The sequence below is a fragment of the Pseudorca crassidens genome, chromosome 8 (genome assembly GCF_039906515.1).
Source record: "Pseudorca crassidens isolate mPseCra1 chromosome 8, mPseCra1.hap1, whole genome shotgun sequence".
Taxonomy (NCBI): domain Eukaryota; kingdom Metazoa; phylum Chordata; class Mammalia; order Artiodactyla; family Delphinidae; genus Pseudorca; species Pseudorca crassidens.
The window spans coordinates 34751350-34771748 of record NC_090303.1 but is presented as its reverse complement, the minus strand read 5'-3'; the positions used below and the strand labels follow the sequence as shown (position 1 = coordinate 34771748).

At 33.4% G+C, this 20399-nt stretch overlaps 1 protein-coding gene across 3 annotated transcripts in view; it reads left to right on the top strand.

Moving 5' to 3' along the window:
* Nucleotides 1-19957, top strand: part of ITGB8 (integrin subunit beta 8) — a 98151-nt gene extending 78194 nt beyond the window's left edge. For 2 of the 3 annotated variants that reach the window (XM_067746186.1, XM_067746188.1), the window contains exons 8-14: nt 99-188; nt 3929-4063; nt 6716-7121; nt 9558-9783; nt 11042-11148; nt 14150-14313; nt 14410-19957. In XM_067746186.1, the coding sequence (XP_067602287.1) occupies nt 99-188; nt 3929-4063; nt 6716-7121; nt 9558-9783; nt 11042-11148; nt 14150-14313; nt 14410-14532 (1251 nt within the window). In that variant the 3' untranslated portion in view covers nt 14533-19957. The remainder of the gene's footprint in view (nt 1-98; nt 189-3928; nt 4064-6715; nt 7122-9557; nt 9784-11041; nt 11149-14149; nt 14314-14409) is intronic. The other variant, XM_067746187.1, reaches the window with a different exon arrangement.
* The last annotated feature ends 442 nt before the right edge of the window (nt 19958-20399 follow it).

Below are 20399 nucleotides of genomic sequence, written 5' to 3'. Positions count from 1 at the left end.
CACCTTCCACTGATAACTACAGATTTTTAAATATTTGTTGATTGCTAAACCACTGTATACTATTGTCATTAAGTGCAGGTTATTGGTATGTTTTCTAGGATCTTCTACCCCTCTTGCCTGGCACCATTGCTGGTGAAATAGAATCAAAGGCTGCAAACCTCAATAATCTGGTTGTAGAAGCCTATAAGGTATGTATATACTGTACACATTTTTTCAAATAAACTTTTAACCCCAATTTCCATGGCAAGGTACAAACTAATGCCCTATCATCTTGAGAGGAGTGGTGGAAAAAACAGATTAGGAATTAGGAAACTGAGCTTAGCCCTGGCTCTACCACTAACTAGCTATAGAACCTTGGGAAAGTCATTTCAGTTTTCTGTGCTTCACTATGTCTCAATGACACAGTTTACTAAACTCAGGTTGAGTTACAGACTATCTAAATTTCCTTCCTCATCAAATGTTCAGTGAGTCACCAAATCACAGCTATAGAACATACTTTATTACCAAGAAATTTCACAATTTCCAGTGCCATAAAGATAAAGTAATCAATCCACAGTGTTATAAACAGCAACTTTCCAGGGAAAATGAACTATATGAGATACAGAGATTACTAAGAGAACTTTGTTGGGGTCTCCTAGATCAATAACTTGGTTGTTCAATCGTTTACTTTAGCAGTTTTACTAAACTAGTTTGATTAAAAGAATCACCCTAAGAGATACACTACTTTATTGAGATGACAGTTGTATGCTGTCCCCAGTTCGTGTAGAGTGGGTACCAAATGCAAAGATTTAAGAAACATCTGCTCTCTCAATCTAAGTCATTTCTGGATAGAATAATCTCTTTTAAGAAGTTGTAATAATAGTAGCTGTCATTTTAATACCACTAAGAACCAGTTATTTTCCATACATGACCTCATTTAATCCACACAACCAACCTATAAGGCAAGTATTAGTACTCCCACTGTGTATTTGTAGAACTTCAAAGAAGCTAAGCAAATCAATCAAAGGCCAAACAGCTAACAAGCAGAAGCAGCAGCACCAGAACCTAGGTCTTCCTTAATTCTAGCTTCCACGTGCTTCCTCCTGTGTTACACAATCTGTTTTTCTGTTGTTGTTTTTTCTTTTTTACATAGTGTCTAAAGATATGCCTTATTCTACCCTGAATTTATGCACCATTGATAAACTCTCACTTCCCAAAATTCTCTTTTTCCCTTCCTGACACAGTAGAGTTGAACAGTGTTAAAGTAGCCCAAGCATTGTGAGAAATCGCAGGCTTCTCTTCTCATTTTCTTCATGGAACATCTGCCTTCAACTCAATTACAAAAGAGAAAGGCAGGAAGTAGACACGGGATAGAAAATGAAGGACTTGTTTAAACTTTCTTTTTTTAAAAGGAAAATAAACCTTGCGAGATTTTTTTGTTTTTCTGTTTTTTGCCAAGGAATTTTTCTATATCTGAAGACTATGTTGGATGAAATAAGAAAAGCATCTTTAATTATATTTCTTCTTCACTGTTACGAAACAAAAACAAAAACAAAAAACATTAAGACTGGTGGAGCTTCTTATCAAGGAAAACCAAACCTGTGTACAATTCGTTCCCATCCGAAGTTTGTTCCCAAGTATAATCAAAATAAGAAAGGAGCTTACAGTGTTAGAAGTCACCCTAGTTTTCATAGTATGAACCCATTTATTATCCCAAAGAAAAAATATAAGTCGACAAACTTTCCTGTATCTCAAACTGCACCCATGGAAAGGGAAACAGCAGGGGTTTTTTTCATGTTCTTTATTTGCTAGGATAGGTATGTGATGCATTATCTAATTGCAGTTCTGATTAACCTTAAACAATCTGAATAACAATTTTAATAAAACCAACAAAAACTCTGGCGAAACAATCTCCTTAAGTTGGGATTCTGTTATTATTTTATATATGTCTATACTTTCAAAATTCTTCTGAAATTTCATTTTGTCTTCACAGCTCAACAGAAACTGTTCACAGTTCATTGAAGAAAAAAATAATAAAAATATTTTATTCTAACTTTTAATACTTTGCATTTCCTTTTTAAGACTTTTATAAAATTATATACAAATTTAGTACAGGTGAATGTGATTGCATTTTGTTTTTTATCCTTTACATCTGCATTGCCATTAGAATTAAAACTATATAAAAATCATGACTATAATAACTTAATAGTAATTTAGCTGAAATTAAGACATAAAAAAATTATGTTGAATAAAAAATAATTATACATTAGAAAAAATAAATTCTGCCTCTGTTCCTGTTAGATATTAAAAGACAAGCTTAAGACTGTGTCTGAAACTTAATTTCTTTTTTTTTGCGGTACGCGGGCGTCTCACTGTTGTCGCCTCTCCCATTGCGGAGCACAGGCTCCGGACGCGCAGGCTCAGCGGCCATGGCTCACGGGCCCAGCCGCTCCGCGGCATGTGGGATCTTCCCAGACCGGGGCACTAACCCGTGTCCCCTGCATCGGCAGACGGACTCTCAACCACTGCGCCACCAGGGAAGCCCTGAAACTTAATTTCTTAATCTCAAAACTGGGCAAAATTTTAGATATTTGTCTTCATACCCTGTTTGAAAAACATTGGTTAAACTAGATTAAGGTTTTAAGGGAAGCAGAATTTCAAAAGGGCAAAAAGAACAGTCATGGTATTAGGAACTTCCTTCTGATTTGTCAAACCAACCATATCAATACCATTTGTATACCATTAGAAGTTTCTATTTTTTACTGAAATTGTTTAATTAAGTGATTACAATGTATGAATTCTCTAGTAGATAAAAAATGTGACTAATATAGTCTCACCTTTATTCAAATAAAATTTGAGGAAGTATCTTACTCTAAAGATTTACTACCATAATTCCATGATCAATTATTAATCAGTAAGCACACATCTCTTTATTGATTATACAGTTGAAGAAGAAAAATTACTCAAGTAAAGAATTAGAAACCATGGGGATTTCTTTTTCCTTCACACCCTGCTACTCACTCTTCCCTTAGGTACATACTTCATCTTTTCCCTTTCCTTTTGTTTACAAAAATAAGTTAAGGATTTTTGCATGTGATAGACTCTTAGTTTTATGAGATGAAATTCACACAGATCTACAGAATATATTTAATGTAGCTAGAACTTTTGGAAACCAGAGATTGGATGAAATTAGGATGTGCTTGATACATAATAGGCAATACATACATGGTTTTTGAATGATTATATAAATTAGTGAATAAATGAGCAAATGATTTTCTGCCCAGTAAGGGGCTCTATTTCAGTATTAAGGATTGGAACAAATTTGATTGACATAAGCAAGCACCAGGGATTTGGCAAAAATTCTAGGCCATTCTTGGAGAATTTATAGAGCCATAACTGGCAGGTATTTCTTATACCTACAGTATAGAAATGCCCTCCCAAAAATTTACCTTTCAATTCTGTATCAGTAAGGCAGTTTAGCTTTCATGATAGTCTAAAATGTTTGAAACGGAAATGCTTCTTTAACAGCTGTAAATGTCAGAAGCATGTTCCAGATTTTAAGCTGTCAAGATTTAGCCTCTGTGATGATATATGTATTCTCAATGCTTTATTTAAATTTTACCAAAAAATATAAATGTTATTGGATTAAAATGATTATTTTCCTAACAAGCTGAGTGAGAAATATCTCTGAAGTGATCAAAATGCAGTCATGGAAATATGTGAAAAAATAGAGCCATTTAAATGCAGATAATCCTTCAGTATTTTTTATGTATTTCAAATGTAACTGGGTCATTATGTGGAAACACTGTTTTTAATCGACCTTTTACAGAGACAAACTCTTTGATTTAGTTAAAAATTAAATCTAGAATGACATGATAAACTTGACTCTGTTTTGTTGCTTACATTAGAAACTGCTATAGTATACAACTAAAAAATGTCATCTCTGCAGAAACTCATTTCAGAAGTGAAAGTTCAGGTGGAAAACCAGATAAAAGGCATCTATTTTAACATTACTGCCATCTGTCCAGATGGGAGCAGAAAGCCAGGCACAGACGGATGCGGAAATGTGACAAGCAATGACGAAGTATGTGCGTGTGCGTTTTTCCCATTTAAAGTAAACTAAGTTGTTTGGCATGCTTTCTTACAGAAAAATCAAACCATTCAGAAAAACTTTTTTTACTACCGACCTCAAGAATCTCATTTACACTTCAAAGTAACTTTTATTATCTAATCCCTAAGTTCCTACCTCTTGTAACTCCATTGACTGTTTTCTCAAACTCTCTAGCTAAAATAAATAAATATATATCATATTAAATAATTATTTAATAATAATAACTTTAAACTTAGATGACACAGACAGTGAATGTTAGGAAATCATATCTCCTCAAACAAGAAGTGCCTATACTTAGGATGATGATAATACCTTTTTGTTTCAAATCTGAAAATTCTCAGAGTAAATGTGAAAGTTGAAAGTAAAAACGACAGAGAAGAATGCTGTTGATAAAGATTAAGAATTACAAAATCTTTCACTTTGTGATTGTCCCAGTACACTTGTATTAGCTCAATACAATGACCTACGAGGTACGGAAATTTGTTAAGAACAACAACAACAAAAAAAAAGGTGTCATCATTTAACTAAAAAGGAATGAGATATGGAAAAGAGAGATCCGGATATAGCAGCATCAGGAAATAGGACTGGGGAAGATACGGATTCTCCCAGGATTGGCACAATAGAAAGTAAATATACAGAAATATGCTTTTACAAGAAATTCTTGTAGAATGAAGTGATTTTCAGTGAGTCATTTACCTCTTGAGGCATCAGTTGCCTCATTTTTAAATAAACAGCTAGAACTAGAAGATTTCCAATCCTACCTCCATCCATCTCCAAGGTTCTATGATGTTATTATTTTAATATCATGCTATAGACAAAAAGAAAAAGTTATTGAAAGAGATTAAAAATCCTAGTATTCTAAGGTTGAATAAAGGAGAATCTTCCTTCTCTTTAGTTAGAATATAATTTTCTCTCTTGGGAAGTTTAGAATCTGCAGGTAGTATAGTTGTTCCAACAAGCTGTATATTTGAAATTAATTATTTCAAATTCAAATTCTGTAGGCTCCTCCATAATCACTCCTTGAATTTTGTTCAAAAGATATTTTATGCCAGTTTACAAAATACATATTTAATTTCCACTGAATATAGAGAAACTTTGTGCTAGCAAAAGATAGTGCTAAGTTAGTTTCTGAGAAAAGGTTACGTTTTTAGAAGTAGCTCTTTCTTTCAAAATCGATTTTGGCAGAATGGTTTTCCTTACGCCTTACATTTTTTTTCTTTTTCTTTGTCTACATCCCTTTTTTCCCCTCACTTTCAACCAAGTAGTATAAACAGTTTGACTAAGGAAGAGTCATTTGACCACTTAATTATATAAACCCCAAGTTTTGCTCTATTAATATTGGCAGTTGACCGCATTATCCTACAGTCTGTTAATCCTTATATTTTTAAAGAGAAAAAACATTTCAAGTCTGACACCAACTGTATTGATTTTAATATTATGAGACTAACTCTAATTCCGAATGGATATATATATAACGTATAAACCTAAATTTAGACCTTTCATATCAGTGTGTATATTTGTGCTAGGCTTTTTGGTTGGGATGGATATCTATCTATCTATATCTATATACACATACATATATATATATATAGAGAGAGAGCGTGAATCTCTATATATTCATATATATATCCATCTATATATATCATCCATATCTATTATCATCTATCTATCTATCTAATCTAATTCCATCCCAACCAAAAAGCCTAGCACAAAGTATTTTTAAATTGTAACTTATCTCAGTCTAACATGGAAAAAAAACATGTAACCTTCTTATTTGCCAAAGTACCTGAAGATCACAAGGTGAGTTAACAAATATAAATAGACACACTAAGCCAATCGTGTTGTACAGGAAGGCAAAATAGAGAAAAAGGAAAAATTTGGCAGGAGAAAGACATTCTGTAGTTTGCATGGGGGAAACCAATTCCTGCCAGGCCAGATCCTTAGTTGTGGACTAACATCTTCCAGTGAGACAAATGTATGACCTTTTATTGAGATCTTAAGATCTAAAAGTGAGAATCCTAAATCTTTTTCCCTTGAGTAACATCAGGGAAAGCCCCATATTTTCTTCATTACACCATGTATAAACTAAAATTTAACTCTAAAACTTACTTGGGCCCCTGGAAAACAGAAACAAAATAAAAATTGTTCATTTGAACAATTGTTCATCTCAGGGTTTTAAACCAGTAGAGCAGAAGCTCTTGACTTGACTTTATTTGATCTATCTTTAGTGCCAAATATATTCAGTAACTCCACATGTTAAGGACTGAATCCAGAAAATGGTCTATTCTCTCTCAAGTTTACTAAGAAGTCAGTTGAGGATATAAATTAATGATCGGAAGTAGAGTACACATTTCAAATAGGCTTGAACCCATGTCCATTTAATGCTGTAATACAGGCAAGTCTCAGTCATTGCATCCTTTAACTCTCCAGTTCATTAATTAGGAAATAAATGAAATTAAAAAGGAATGTTATGTCTACATATGAGAATGCATGTGTAATTTATAAATATTAATTTCTATAAGATGGTATATTATTGACTTAAATATTATTAACAGATATAATATTGGTAATAAAAATTATCAAGACATATAAATATATTTTCTTCCTCCCCACCCAAATATTTAGGTTCTTTTCAATGTAACAGTTACAATGGAAAAATGTGATGTCATGGAAGGAAAGAGCTATGCAATAATCAAACCTATTGGTTTCAATGAAACCACTAAAATTCATATACATAGAAACTGCAGCTGTCGGTGTGATGACAGCAGAGGACCTAAAAGAAAGTGTGTAGAAGAAACTTTTCTAGATGCCAAGTGCTTCCAGTGTGATGAGAATAAATGTCATTTTGATGAAGATCAATTTCCTTCTGAAAGTTGCAAGTCACAGAAGGATCAACCTGCTTGCAGCGGTAGAGGAGTTTGTATTTGTGGGAAATGTTTATGTCACAAAATTAAGCTTGGAAAAGTGTATGGAAAATACTGTGAAAAAGATGACTTTTCTTGTCCATATCACCATGGAAATCTGTGTGCTGGTGAGTATAAGTATGTACATGCAGTTATTTATATAGTTATATATTAAACTAGCATATATGTTAAAGTATCTTTAAATCACATCTTTATAATTACCAACTTTGACTATGAATTTAATATTCAAAGTCTGTGAAATTAGGACATAGCTACAGATTTACAGTACATGATTCTGATATTTATAGTTTAAATTATTTTATACAGGAAATATTTAAAAATTAAAACCAAAAGTTAATTGTTATTTTCAAGTATGCCTTGATCTTGTAAAGTCATATACCAGAAAAGGAAATTACTGATAATGTCTGACAGATTTTCTATAATCTGGGTATTCTTCTAGAAGGATCTGATTCATTCTCATATGTGGTTACTCCCTCCATCTTGCTCAGAGGATAGTTAAGCTATAAAAATATACTTTTCATTCATTGTAAAATTCTTAATGCATTATCATAGATGGCATTGTAAATCTGTAGTAATTTAAATTTCTCTAGTTTATTTTTGGAACAACGCCAGCAACAAAACTGTCAAAGGACAGAATTCTTCAAGAAAATGCTGGTTTCATAAGAAATCTAGATTAGGCCCAGAGGCCACACAAAGACCAGATTTAAAAATGAGATAATTTAAAATGAAAATATCAAAAGTACTTTTTAGCTAATTCAGTTTACTGCCACCTAGAGGTTAGATTCTAGAAAATATATGCAACATTTGAAAATTAATACAAAATATTATTTTTAAATGAATTAAGTTTTCTGTGACAGTGTGCTAAATCCACTTATTGTTAAAGCACCTTTTTAAAGTTTGCATTTTGGTAAGCAAATATTAATTAAATTATTGATGAAATTAAATATTTCATTGTAATAAGCATACGGAAAGTAACAAACCTATACAAAATAAATTTTTATTCTTGTGTAAATTAAAAATATGCCCTATATCACATAAATATGTGATGGCAAATTTCCTTTATATTCTATCTTATACACATAATATTTTATATTCTAAACATTTATTCAGCTGTACCTGGTATCTAGGTAGAATGGATTATAGATGACTTTAGAACAAACTGCAATTGTCATCTAATATTTTAGTGTTAATCCTGTTTGGGACAGGGCAGAAAAAGAATTCTGAGATCATCATTTCCCACAGCTGTCAAGCTCTCAATGAACTTTGAAATACACTGAGAATCCCAGTCTCTGTTAATAGTAGAATTAAAAATCAATGCACTGGTCCTTCTATATGACTATGATACTACTGACCTACAGGCAGTTGAGAATCTGCTTTGAATTATTTGTATATAAGTTATAAATGCAAACTGTAGGCTGACAAGCATTTTCTTCACTAGCGTCCTTTGAGAATAAGAACACACGATCACAGATATGCTGGCTAGGATTAGGCATGCAGCCCATATACAGGGAACCGGGTCTGGCAGGCATTTGTTTGGCCTGGATATCATTAGTTCTACATTTAACAAATTGAGCTGATCCAACAGTAGATGCTAAGGAACAGTTACCCTGTGACGTGCTCCACAATAAAAGGAAGGAGGGAGGAAGCCAGGAATTGAGGGAAGGAAGGAAAGGAGGAAGAGAAGGAGGGAGGGAGGAAAAGAGAAGAAAGGAAGGAAAGAAGGAAGGAAGGGAAAGTCTTTGGCCAGATAAACTTGAAAAACATTTTACAGCCCTGAAAATTTACCCTCTCTTGAAGATTTCTAGTTCACATTAGCATATTAAATCTTGCATACTTCCTGCAGGCTAAAATCCACTTAACTGAGTATAATCAGTGTTCTTCTTCAACTACAACATGCACACACATACCACCTTGCTTTCTTTCTTGCCTTCTCTCATTTAACACCTAATAACACCTCACAGCATACTTTAAGACATGTCCCACAAACCTGCTAAATAATGTGCTGAAGATGTGAAAGGATTACTTCAACTTCCCCAGAGATCTTATCTTTAAACAAGGCACTAGCAGAACTGAAGCACTTAAAAGGGTTTGCCAAATAGACCTGCAAAGTTATCCCAGGCCCTGAGCAATAATGAGTGACTAAGAGAAAAATTATGGAAGCTATTCATAAAATACCCATTTTTCAAATTTCAAATCAGACAACATTACATCAGCCTCTGTAGCTTCTTTATATTTGTCTTTTTAATTTAAAACTGAATGTACAGCGACCTTCAAGTAGTTGGGCAGCCACTGCAGCAGGGCAGAATTCACAATTGTCAGCACAATAGATTACCATGGGGAGATTATCTACAACAAAACAGCTTTGAAAATAGACACTCCTAAGTCCTGGTATTGTTTATGTCAGACAAATAGAAAGTGATGCTGTTTCTATTCACTTGACTGTCAGTGTATTTCCATGGAAATGGAAGGGGAATTCATGTTTGGAAATGCTTCACAAAGTCAGTGACCTCAATAACTTAGGTCTTGGAGTGTCTTTGTTGCAGGGCATGGAGAGTGTGAGGCAGGCAAATGCCAGTGCTTCAGGGGCTGGGAAGGGGATCGGTGCCAGTGCCCAACAGCATCTGCCCAGCACTGTGTCAGTCCAAAAGGCCAAGTGTGTAGTGGAAGAGGCACATGTGTATGTGGCAGGTGTGAGTGCACCGATCCCAGGAGCATCGGCCGCTTCTGTGAACATTGTCCCACATGTCACACAGCCTGCAATGAAAACTGGTATGTGTTTCCTGATTCCAAATATACATAAAGCAGTCCTTCATTATAGTCATGTTCGACCTTTTCTATTTTGCCTACCTTAACCTAAAAGCAGGATCTTCTCCAGATAAATTGTTATCATCACGCTAAAAAAGAACTGAATGAGGAATTTAGGAATTAGAAGACTTAGATTCCAATCTTTGGCCATGCATGAAAATTTATCTAGGTATTCACTGCCTTTTTTGAAATAGGTTTTTTTTTTAAAGAATAATATTCAGTGTTCATAAAGGTTCATTTTTTTTCCCCAGCTTTTTTGAGATATAATTGACATATAACCTCGTGTAAGTTTAAGATGTACGATGTGATGATTTAGGGGCTGCCTGCTTCCCAACTTACTATTAATTAGCTGTTTAATCTAGGGCAAGATTTTTTAAATTCTTTGTGCCTCAGTTTTGTGATATTAAAAGTGAGGATAATAATAATACTGTGGTATAATTCTGTGAGATAATTAAATTAGATGTTCATGCAAAATATACCTAAACCTTTGTACTTGGTGCATAGTAATCATAGAATAAATGTTAGCTGTTATTATTGTTTTATTTTTATTCTTTTAAAGATAAAAAGTGGTGGCTACGAAGCACTCTAGAAAGAAGTGATGGATAAGGGAAAGGTGATGTTAAATAATGGTGGCATTGTTGTTTTGTGCCAATAATTAATTTTCCAATAACAATTTGAGTCCTGCTCAAAGACCACTACTCAGAATATCACTGTGCCTTACAATTTGTTTTATTCAATTTTTAAAAAGACATTCTCAAGTAAAATTTTTTAAATTATACACTGTAGGTTATGTAACACACTAGGAAGATAACGATGGAGTGATGGAGGTATTTCTAATGAACCCAACCAAAATTTGAACTGTATGTTCATTGCTAAATTTTTCTAGTAGTATCATAGTATTCATCTTCTAAAACATCTGTGCTAGCTGGTTTTGTTTTTGATTTTGCAGTGAGAGTATCTTATTCATTTCCTAGAGATTTTCTTCTCAGTACAGAAAAATCATTATGTTAATTTTATACATTAAAATATTTTAAGTGGTTAGAATGTAACTTTGCCATGATATTAAATTCAGCCAAGATTACAAATAAATGTCATAGCCTTCTTTCCCAGTTTTACAATTCTGCTGTCCTAAAGCAGTACCCTATTTTATTTTTTACAGAAAATACTATAGGCTACAACCTTTTAAAAAATTAAATGTTTTCACTTCTGTTTCCCCTTACAGGAATTGTATGCAATGCCTTCACCCTCACAATCTGTCTCAAGCTATACTTGATCGGTGTAAAACCTCATGTACTCTCAAGGAACAGCATTATGTGGACCAAACATCAGGTAAACAAAAGGTTAATAATCAAAGTACTGAAGAGTATCTGTAGAGAATCATATTCCCCAAAAAGGCTCATAATCAACCATCCTAAAGAAAGAACTAACTGCTTCAATGTTTTCAACCTCCAAGAAATAGTGCTCTATAAAACCAGCTGAGGATATTTGCCATGGTATGGCTGAATTGCTAGATCTCCCACCTAACAATTAAACTACCATCTCAACTACCCAGCTAAATTCGCACGCTGTGCACCTCCATGGAAGTATACCAAACAGATTTTCTAGAGAGACCTCAGTGAGCCAAGAATAGGAGTTTCCTAGGTAGAGTCCATTTCACCCTTAGAGACAAGGTCTATGGAGCCATCATTACCCTTCACAATCCAAACTTGTTTCCAGTTATAACCTTCCTCATGTCAAACGAACATTTATTTTCATGTTTCAGGTGATGCCAAAAAATTCTAAGTAGCAATGATTTAATTTTGCAAAGTACATAATTTCAAAAGGGCCATTCCTCCCTGATAATTTTCATTCTGATATAAATATAATTTAGGGGTGAATGAATATAAAGGTGACACAATGGAAAGGGTATGGAAATTTTAGTCTGAAGACCTTAGCTTAAGGCATGTCTCCTGACACTAGTAGCTAAGAAATATCAGCCCTCTTACAAAATTTCACTGAGCCTCAGTTTCCTCATCTGTAAAATGGAGATAATAATACTAACCTCAAAGAGTTGTGTGGATTAAATGAGCCAGTGAATATGAAAAAACTTTTTCAGTTAAAAGATGATATATGAATGGAAGAAACATGTGAAAGCTGAGTTCAAAGATCATTTTGGACAAAAGTTCATTAGAACTCAAAAGCCAGCACCCCCATTTTGTTCAGGTTTAAGGTGTTAAACTATATAAGAATTAGAAATGAAGCTTGAAATTATGTATTCATTAAAATGTTCCTACTGCTACTACTATTTCTAGTCTTTCCTCTAACCTGTAAGAATAATTCCAGGTCTTAAAGAGATTGCACAGGAGAATAAACTTTCTCCAGAGTTTTGTTTCGCTCTCCCCTCACATCCACACTAATCTTAGCCCATAATAAATTTGGCTTTGAAAAGAGCCCATGTGCTGCCAGCTGGGGCTGCAGCAATCACACCCCAAAGCCAAGTGCCTTTTCTAATAAATAAAGCTCTTATTGTCAACATGTAATTTATTATGTTAAGGAAACAAACCTATTCTGACCTAAGTGTGGTTACAAAAACTATTCCCTTAAAGCTCCTTAGGAAAAGCCCTTGCTTGACCTAAACTAAGAAAAGAGGCATGGCCAGGGCTAAATTTTTGGCTCCCCAAATTTTGAAATTTAAAAATGCATGCAGATTTGAGTCCCAAAAATGTCCATTAGAAATATTTGTAAAATGTATTGGTAGCTAGGGGGCTACCCTCCCCTTCACAACTATTGTGCAAGGAGAGGGAAAGGGCATTTGTTAGCCACCTCTATTATCTATCCACTTGATCACACTTAAAGGGTGTTCTTTTGGTCTTTCTGGCTAAGCTCCTACTAGGCAAGAAGCCATTAAGTGAGATCAAGCCACGTGCCACCTTAGCTGATTAAGTATTCTAAGTCAGCCAAGGGAAATGAAAGGCATGCATGTCACAAACCTGGGCACCACCAAGGGTACCACTTTTGAACAGAGCATCTTGGATTCTCTCTGCATGTGAGACTATAACAAAGGGAGACTTGCACTTGCATCTGGTGCTTCTATTCCAGTTAGTAGTCCTCCAGCCTCCTTTTAGCATTTCTTTCAAGGAACCTTATCACTATGACCAAGAGAAAACTGGGCTCTAAGTCTTCCCACGTAGAGAAGAGCCCCTGCCCTTGTTACTGAATTCTTGGCGTATTCAAGAGCAATGCTTCGTCATCCCTGGGATTTCAGACACAAATCACTCATGACTGACTGTTCTTCTAAGCCTTGGCAGGTCCCCTCCCAAAAGGCATTCTCAAGGAGACCTTCAGACAGTTAGGTGAAGTCCCCAAAGTCTGGAGGATGCACGGAAAACACATGCTTCTTTAGGCCAGGAGGTAATTTTGTGAGTGTGGGGCAGCTGGTGAGTTCTGTGGAGTACTTGTGTATTATGCAACCATGTTCCTCTTAGATTAGGGTAATACCTCTGGCAGCCACAGAGCCTGCAGATTTTCCAACTAGAGTTTGCCAAAGGTCTAGGGCTAAAACAGAGACCTAGAATGCCCCTCCTCTTAATGTAGCATTTCCTTTTCCAGCTAGTAATTATCTGTTCTAGAAAAAACAAAAAGCAGAATTTTTAGAAGCAAAATAGGATAGATGTGGTTAACAGACAAGTAAAAAATAAATTAATAACAATTGAGGAAAGAGATTTGGGTATTGTCCCAAATTATACACTCCCATTTCCTGGAGAAGCTATGTGTAATAATAATGAAAACTTACACTGCAGTTTCAAAGGAAATATTTATTCATCTATTAAAGTAGTACTGATTTTAGCTTCTGCAGATGTTTACTTTATTTTCCATTACTGATGTGTAACAAATGAGGAGTAAGCATAACAAGAAAAACATACGTTAATGCACGGAGCTGTTAAATAATTTTTTAAATCCTATTTTCCACTTAGTGATCCACACCACACCAAAATACTGTCCCTCTCTCTGTCATGGATAAAATTATATTTGGTTAAGGGATTTGGACATATTCCAGTTAGTTCAAATAAAGAATCAAGCTGCAAAGAAATAATCTTATTGAATACCTTAATTGTGGCTACTCTCCAAAAGAGAGTTTTCTGTTGAAAAGATTTGAATAATAAATGTGTAATAATAATTAGTTTACTTCTTGAATCAACAATGGCAGTCCTCTATTTTGAAAATGTAGATTTGCAAATATCTCTGATCCTACTGAGATGATGAACACTATTTACTTCTAACATTATTGTTAGAACCCTTTGATTTACTCATTCCAGTTTTTTAAACCATTTATTCGTTTGCTTCTTTACAGAATGTTTCTCTAGCCCAAGCTACTTGAGGATATTTTTCATCATCTTCATAGTTACATTCTTGATTGGGTTGCTTAAAGTCCTTATTATTAGACAGGTGATACTACAATGGAATAGTAATAAAGTTAAGTCCTCGGCAGATTACAGGGTGTCAGCCTCAAAAAAGGTCAGTGAATTCTAAAACAGAAATACTTTCAGTATGTTTTTGTCTACTTTCAATATTTAGGCACTTAATTAATGATAATATTTCTTCTCCATCAAGGACAAGTTGATTCTGCAAGGTGTTTGCACAAGAGCAGTAACCTACCGACGTGAGAAACCTGAAGAAATAAAAATGGACATTAGCAAATTAAACACTCATGAAACTTTCAGGTGCAACTTCTAAAAAGATAAAAAAGTACTTTATGGGAAACTGGATTTTTAATGATCGCTCCTAAAAATTATTATTATAAAATAATAATTTTATAAGTCACAGGAGGAGATAAATTTTCTAGATCATGCCAGTTGCTGGTTGTCCACTCGAATGAAGACTGACAAGCATCCTCATCATCATGTGACTCACACTGCTGCTGAATTCTTCAGAGAAAAATGTGTCTTACTACTGTTTGATACTAGTATCATTGTAGCACTTTACTGTAATATATAACTTATTTAGATCAGCATAGAATGTAGATCATCTGAAGAGCACTGATTACACTTTACAGATACCCGCCATTTCTACACTTCCCAGAGAGACAATGCTGTGAGATAGTTTTGGCATTGTGTCACTACAAGGGTACAGTAATCCCTGCACCAAACATGCAGATGAAAAAATAATACGGCAGTTATACTAATGTTGCCAAACACTTTAACAATTGGCAGTGAATAGACAAGAACAGATAGATAAGTAAATGATTAGTGTTTCACTCATTCAAGAGATGAACAGATAAAACCTTAATCTTGAGGGATATTGCTTTTGAAACTAGTTTCATGCATGTGTGTTTGTTTTCTTCTTTTACAAGATGGATATTAATTCTAACATTCTTTCCTCTTCGCCTTTATATTTTGGTTTTCTTTCTTACAGGATAAGTTTATATAATGTCACAGATGACTGGATTAAATAAGTGCTAAGTTACTACTGCCATAAAACCTAATAATAATACAATGTCACTTTATTAGAATACTTTTAAAAGCCGAACATTTAATAAGGGACACTTCAAGTAACATCAAAATTTGAACAGCTTCGTTGTGTGCAGATGTGGAGTTTTATATCTTCTTACCTGGTAAACTGGATGGATTATTTCACCATTTCATTTGTCTAATCATCAGGTTGAAATTCACGAGATATTTAGAAACTCTGTGGAGTTTCTAAGCAAAGTGCCACACTTTTGAGTCTTCTCCAATATTTATTCCAAGTAGATAGTAGCATTTTTCAAATTAAAAGCTAAATTAAGCTATATTAGTTTTGCCCTTCAATGCAGTCTAAGGACATTCTTTCTTTGAATCACCTCAACCTTACTCACCAGAATTCTAAAAGTACACAATTGGAGGAGGATAGACAATATCTTAGAAATAAGCTAATTCACTCTTGTACTTAGTCAGAGAACTGAGGCTCAGCAAGTTTAAATGATTTCTCAAAAACCCCTAAGTGACCAAGTGGCAACATTCAAAGAGAACTATTTTCTTATTGCCAGGCCAGTGTTCACTGAACAATGTCATACTACCTCTTAAATCTTTAAAATAATCAATTGGCAAGTATTTTTAGATGTGATTTACTGAAGTCTTAAGTATAAGAAAATTTCAAAACAAAGCAGAAAAGAGTAATTCAAACAGAATTGTCCATGGTTGGCTTCCAGTCTATCTGCTAATCAGCTTCTAAGAGACTGCAAAATAGCCTAACTAGAGAGAAGTCCATTCACACCATAGCCTGTGTGAACGGCGCCCCCTGGAGTTGTGCAGTGCTCCGTGCTCAGCCAGAGAGCTTGATACAGACAGAGGCCATGAACTTTTATCCTCCCCAACAGGAACTTCCTCACAATTACCATATCCTTACAGACTTATTCAGTCTGATTTTATTGGCTAGAAGTCCAACAGTCCTGTATGCAGTACAGAGCTTTGCCTATGACAACTAAGGAATTTATTTTAAATTCCTTTAAAATGTCTTCTTATAATCAGCTTCCCAGACTTTCTGTCTTCCAGCACTTGAGTTAAAGTGCCAGATATTTGCATTTCGATGAAGACTAAATCCCACTCCATATTCTACACTAAAGAGGATTTAAAAACATATAATAAGTTGTTCTGCAGCCAACAAACACAATAACTCCATCAGCTGTCCCCTGCAGCCAAGCAATTATGATGCTAGCTTGAACTGTATGTCTTTCCCCAAATGAGAAATCAGCAGCATTGACATAATTCAGTACTGTGACTCACTTATGTAAAATACCTTTGATCACCAAGGATAATGCAAAACTTTTTGAAGCATGCCTGTCACAGCATCCTTTTTAAAAAAGAAAATAAATGGATATTTGACAGCCCCCAAAAAGGAAAAAGTGGAAAATATCCATTCACTGAAATGCTGAAAATTTTAAAACATTTAAAAATTTTAAAACATTATGATGTTCATAAGCTAATTTCTATGTGGGCTGAGTTATCCAAAATAGCATAATAAAATGAAATTCTTAAAATAAAGGGATATATATTCTGACACTCTCACTAGTTTGCACTAATTTATAGTGGAACAAGGCTCTTCTCATAGGAAGGGACAAACTTTCTGATAGGCAGTTCAATGATAGATGATGACTGCAGTTACGCTTGTGATGTCTTGTGTTTTCCTTTTTTACTTAAAGGTCTAATTCTTAAAAGATTTTAGAGCTTACATTTACTTGAATAATTGACATTTTCCTTGTGAGAAAAGAATTAATATTTGACTAGCTAGAATTAATTAAAAGTTAAGGGAAACAGGGTATTCTTAGATTAAATAATTTATGTAAATAAAGCCTATTTTCAACTAATATGAACACAGGAGCCTTTTGAGATTCACTGATATTAAACACGAGTTATGAAACTTTAAATGATTAACAAAGTTAAGAACTTCAACAACATTTTTGGTACGACAGCATTTCTGTGCCCTAAAGTATTTCATGATTTAGAAATGTGCCATATATGCACTACAATATAAGTGTATGCATTTTACTTCTCTGGGGATATCTTTACACTGCAGTGTACATGCATTTATAAGCATCTGATATCTTTTTTTGAAATTTATTAATATTTATGAAGTCTCAGACATTCTCTGAAACACTCAGAAATTCACTAAAACTCTGATTATGTCCTAAATGTTTAATTTAGCTTTGGTTTATAAAGATAAAAAAAAAATCTAAGGTTAAACAGAATAGATCTCTCTGGAGGCAAATTTTTCAAAATTCAAAATTAAAATTAGTGGATGCATCAGATGCAACACTTCACTAAAGAATAAATTTCAAAATTTTTTAATATACACTTAATATCTATTGAAGATATTCTTATGTATGACAATGGGCATCTATAAGATGTTGAAATATGATTATGATGGACTATGAAAATTTTTCTCCTTAGAATTATGTTCCTCCTGTTACCTGATATAGTAAGTTAAACTCAATGGCTTTTCCTTCTTTTCCTTACTCCTGTTCTTTTCTATTCATTTTTCCTAAGAGAGTGCCCCAAAACTTCAAGCTCAATAAGCCTAATTGTGAAAAATAACTGACTGTAATGGTATAATGAAGTTCTTCATTTCCATACATCTCTTAATGATTTTAAAAGTTATTTGAATCTATGCACCTGAACAAAGACCCATTAAAAATGAAGAATTTTAAATTTTCACAACTGTTCGACTTCTTTCAATTTTAAAGGATTTGAGATCTATATATTTTAATAAAAGTATCAAGTGAAACACAACCACTTGGGAGTTCAATCATGTGCATATTATATTGTTTTATTTACTCTTAACATTTAATTTACAACTATCCTTATTTATATCGACCTTAAGAACTCCACTTCATGCAATGCAAACTGAGATATATTTTGAAAGAAATATAAAACTAGCATTCTTTCAGATCATTTCCCTTTTCTCTTATAATTCCTCAATGGTAAATTTATTATGGGTAACTAATTATACATGTTCATATTTCATTAATTCTAAGACATCCACTTTTTAATTTAACATCTCTAAAATGTATCTTACAGTTGTTGACCTCTTAATGCAGTGTTTGAAGTTTTGCTTAAATAAACATTATATTAATTTATCTTTAACCAAATGTTCATGGGTATAGGGACATTCATTTTTGTATAAATATTTAATAACACATTTATGATAACATGTGAAGTCAGTTTTCAGTACATCTGGATCACATACAACTCAACATGGAGCCTAACCATCTGATTATGAGTTCAAATCCTGTAGACCTTTAGGTTATAAAAGCTCTTTCAGCCTCCTACTTATGCTTTACGCTAGTGGCTACAATTTCAGCGAACCCTAACCTAACTGACAAGAATGAGTGAGTTTCTCCCAGGTTTGTTAACAAATTTTTATTCTTTCTATTACTTCCTAAAGAATACTTGCATATGATCATCTCACTTTTAGACAGAATTAACTGGAAAAATATTACATAAAACCATCAGATTTAGATTTTGCATATTTAGGTTTTGCAGCATCTTGTATGTTGTATGTCAATGACAGGAGAAAAATATATAACCAATCAGTGTTGTAGGAAACCTTTCCTTTCAAGTTCTCTTACATTTTTATTCTTTATCATTTCTGTTCTTTTGTTTGACTTTTTCTTTGGCTCTGATAAATTCAACTTAAGCCCATGTAACAACTGTCATAAAACTGCATATTTAAATTATTTGACTTATATGAAACAATTGTTCAGCTATCTGGGCAGCTGTTAATGAAATATCTGAGAGTAATAACACTACTCTTTTATCTACCTGGATTACTTTTTCCCACAAAAATTTACCTTTGTAAGGCAATTCTATTAATCAGGTTTCTAACCTCCATAACCTATTTCAGTTAAAATCATCTAATCCAACAATAAAAAAACCCAAAACACTGCAGTCATCAAGGATGGAAATTGTATGACTCGTGTAAAAAATCTTTACTAACTTTACACTGTACAACAGATAAATGTGATTTTGATAACAATTCCACACAATAAGTATGGCACATAGATTTTATTAATATTGAATATAAAATATTTTAATTCTAAATTAAAATAAAATATAAATTTGCACATATTAATATAGAAATTCATTTGGTGTATATTTAACATAACTTTAAAACCATTTTACATTTACCAGCTACTTCATTAAAGTTTTTTAAATGTCTGCAAAAAAAGTAAAAATGTTTTTAAATTTCAGTAATATAACCTATCTGTTTCATTTAAGTCCTGCCTTTGTAAAAAAAAATTTTTTAATATAGAGTGTATTTTTAAATTAAAATATTTGAATATAAAATAGTTCTAAGAAAGAAACTATTTCTCATTAAGCAAGTTTCTTATTATTTCTGGCTTTGAATTATACATAAATTTAAATTGCCTTAAATGACATAGAAGATTGGGGAATACGATGATTTCACATTGTATACTATGAGCCTGTTCATATAATTCTGATTGACTACTAACTTTGGTTTATGTATTTATTAAAGAGCTGACACTGTAGTTTGTTGAGATGTTTATTTTTATAACAGAGCTTATAACAGTTATGACAAGGCATTTAATTAATGCATCATTCTGTTTAAAAGTAGGTGTTAACCAATATGAAATTCTATGTTTTAAAATAAAAATGTAAAGATCTAAGTATGCACAGAATGCTTCTTTATTTCTTATTGTGTGCTACATGACTCTCAGCACTGCCAGACAATAGTACATTGTCACACAAGGAAATGTAATAACATTCATACATGGTCATTGGTAGAGGACATTACATAATTCCAAAAAGCTACTACTTCTGGAAAACTGTAGAGCCAATGATAAAGATGTGAGGCCATCCTAATTACTCTATTTCCCTTCAATAGCCACCCAATGGTGAAAGCAGAAGGAATATCCTAATTACAAAAACTGAAAAATTAGCTAAAAGACAAACTGGGCTTTTTCTAGCAGACAAAGGCTTCTACCATCACCCTGATACAAACATATCATGTTCATAATCTTCAACTGCACATTCTCCAGAGCCATATTTAAACAAGTGAAATTTATGGAGTACCCTTGTGTTGTGATTTTCCTTTATTTAATCTAGTGG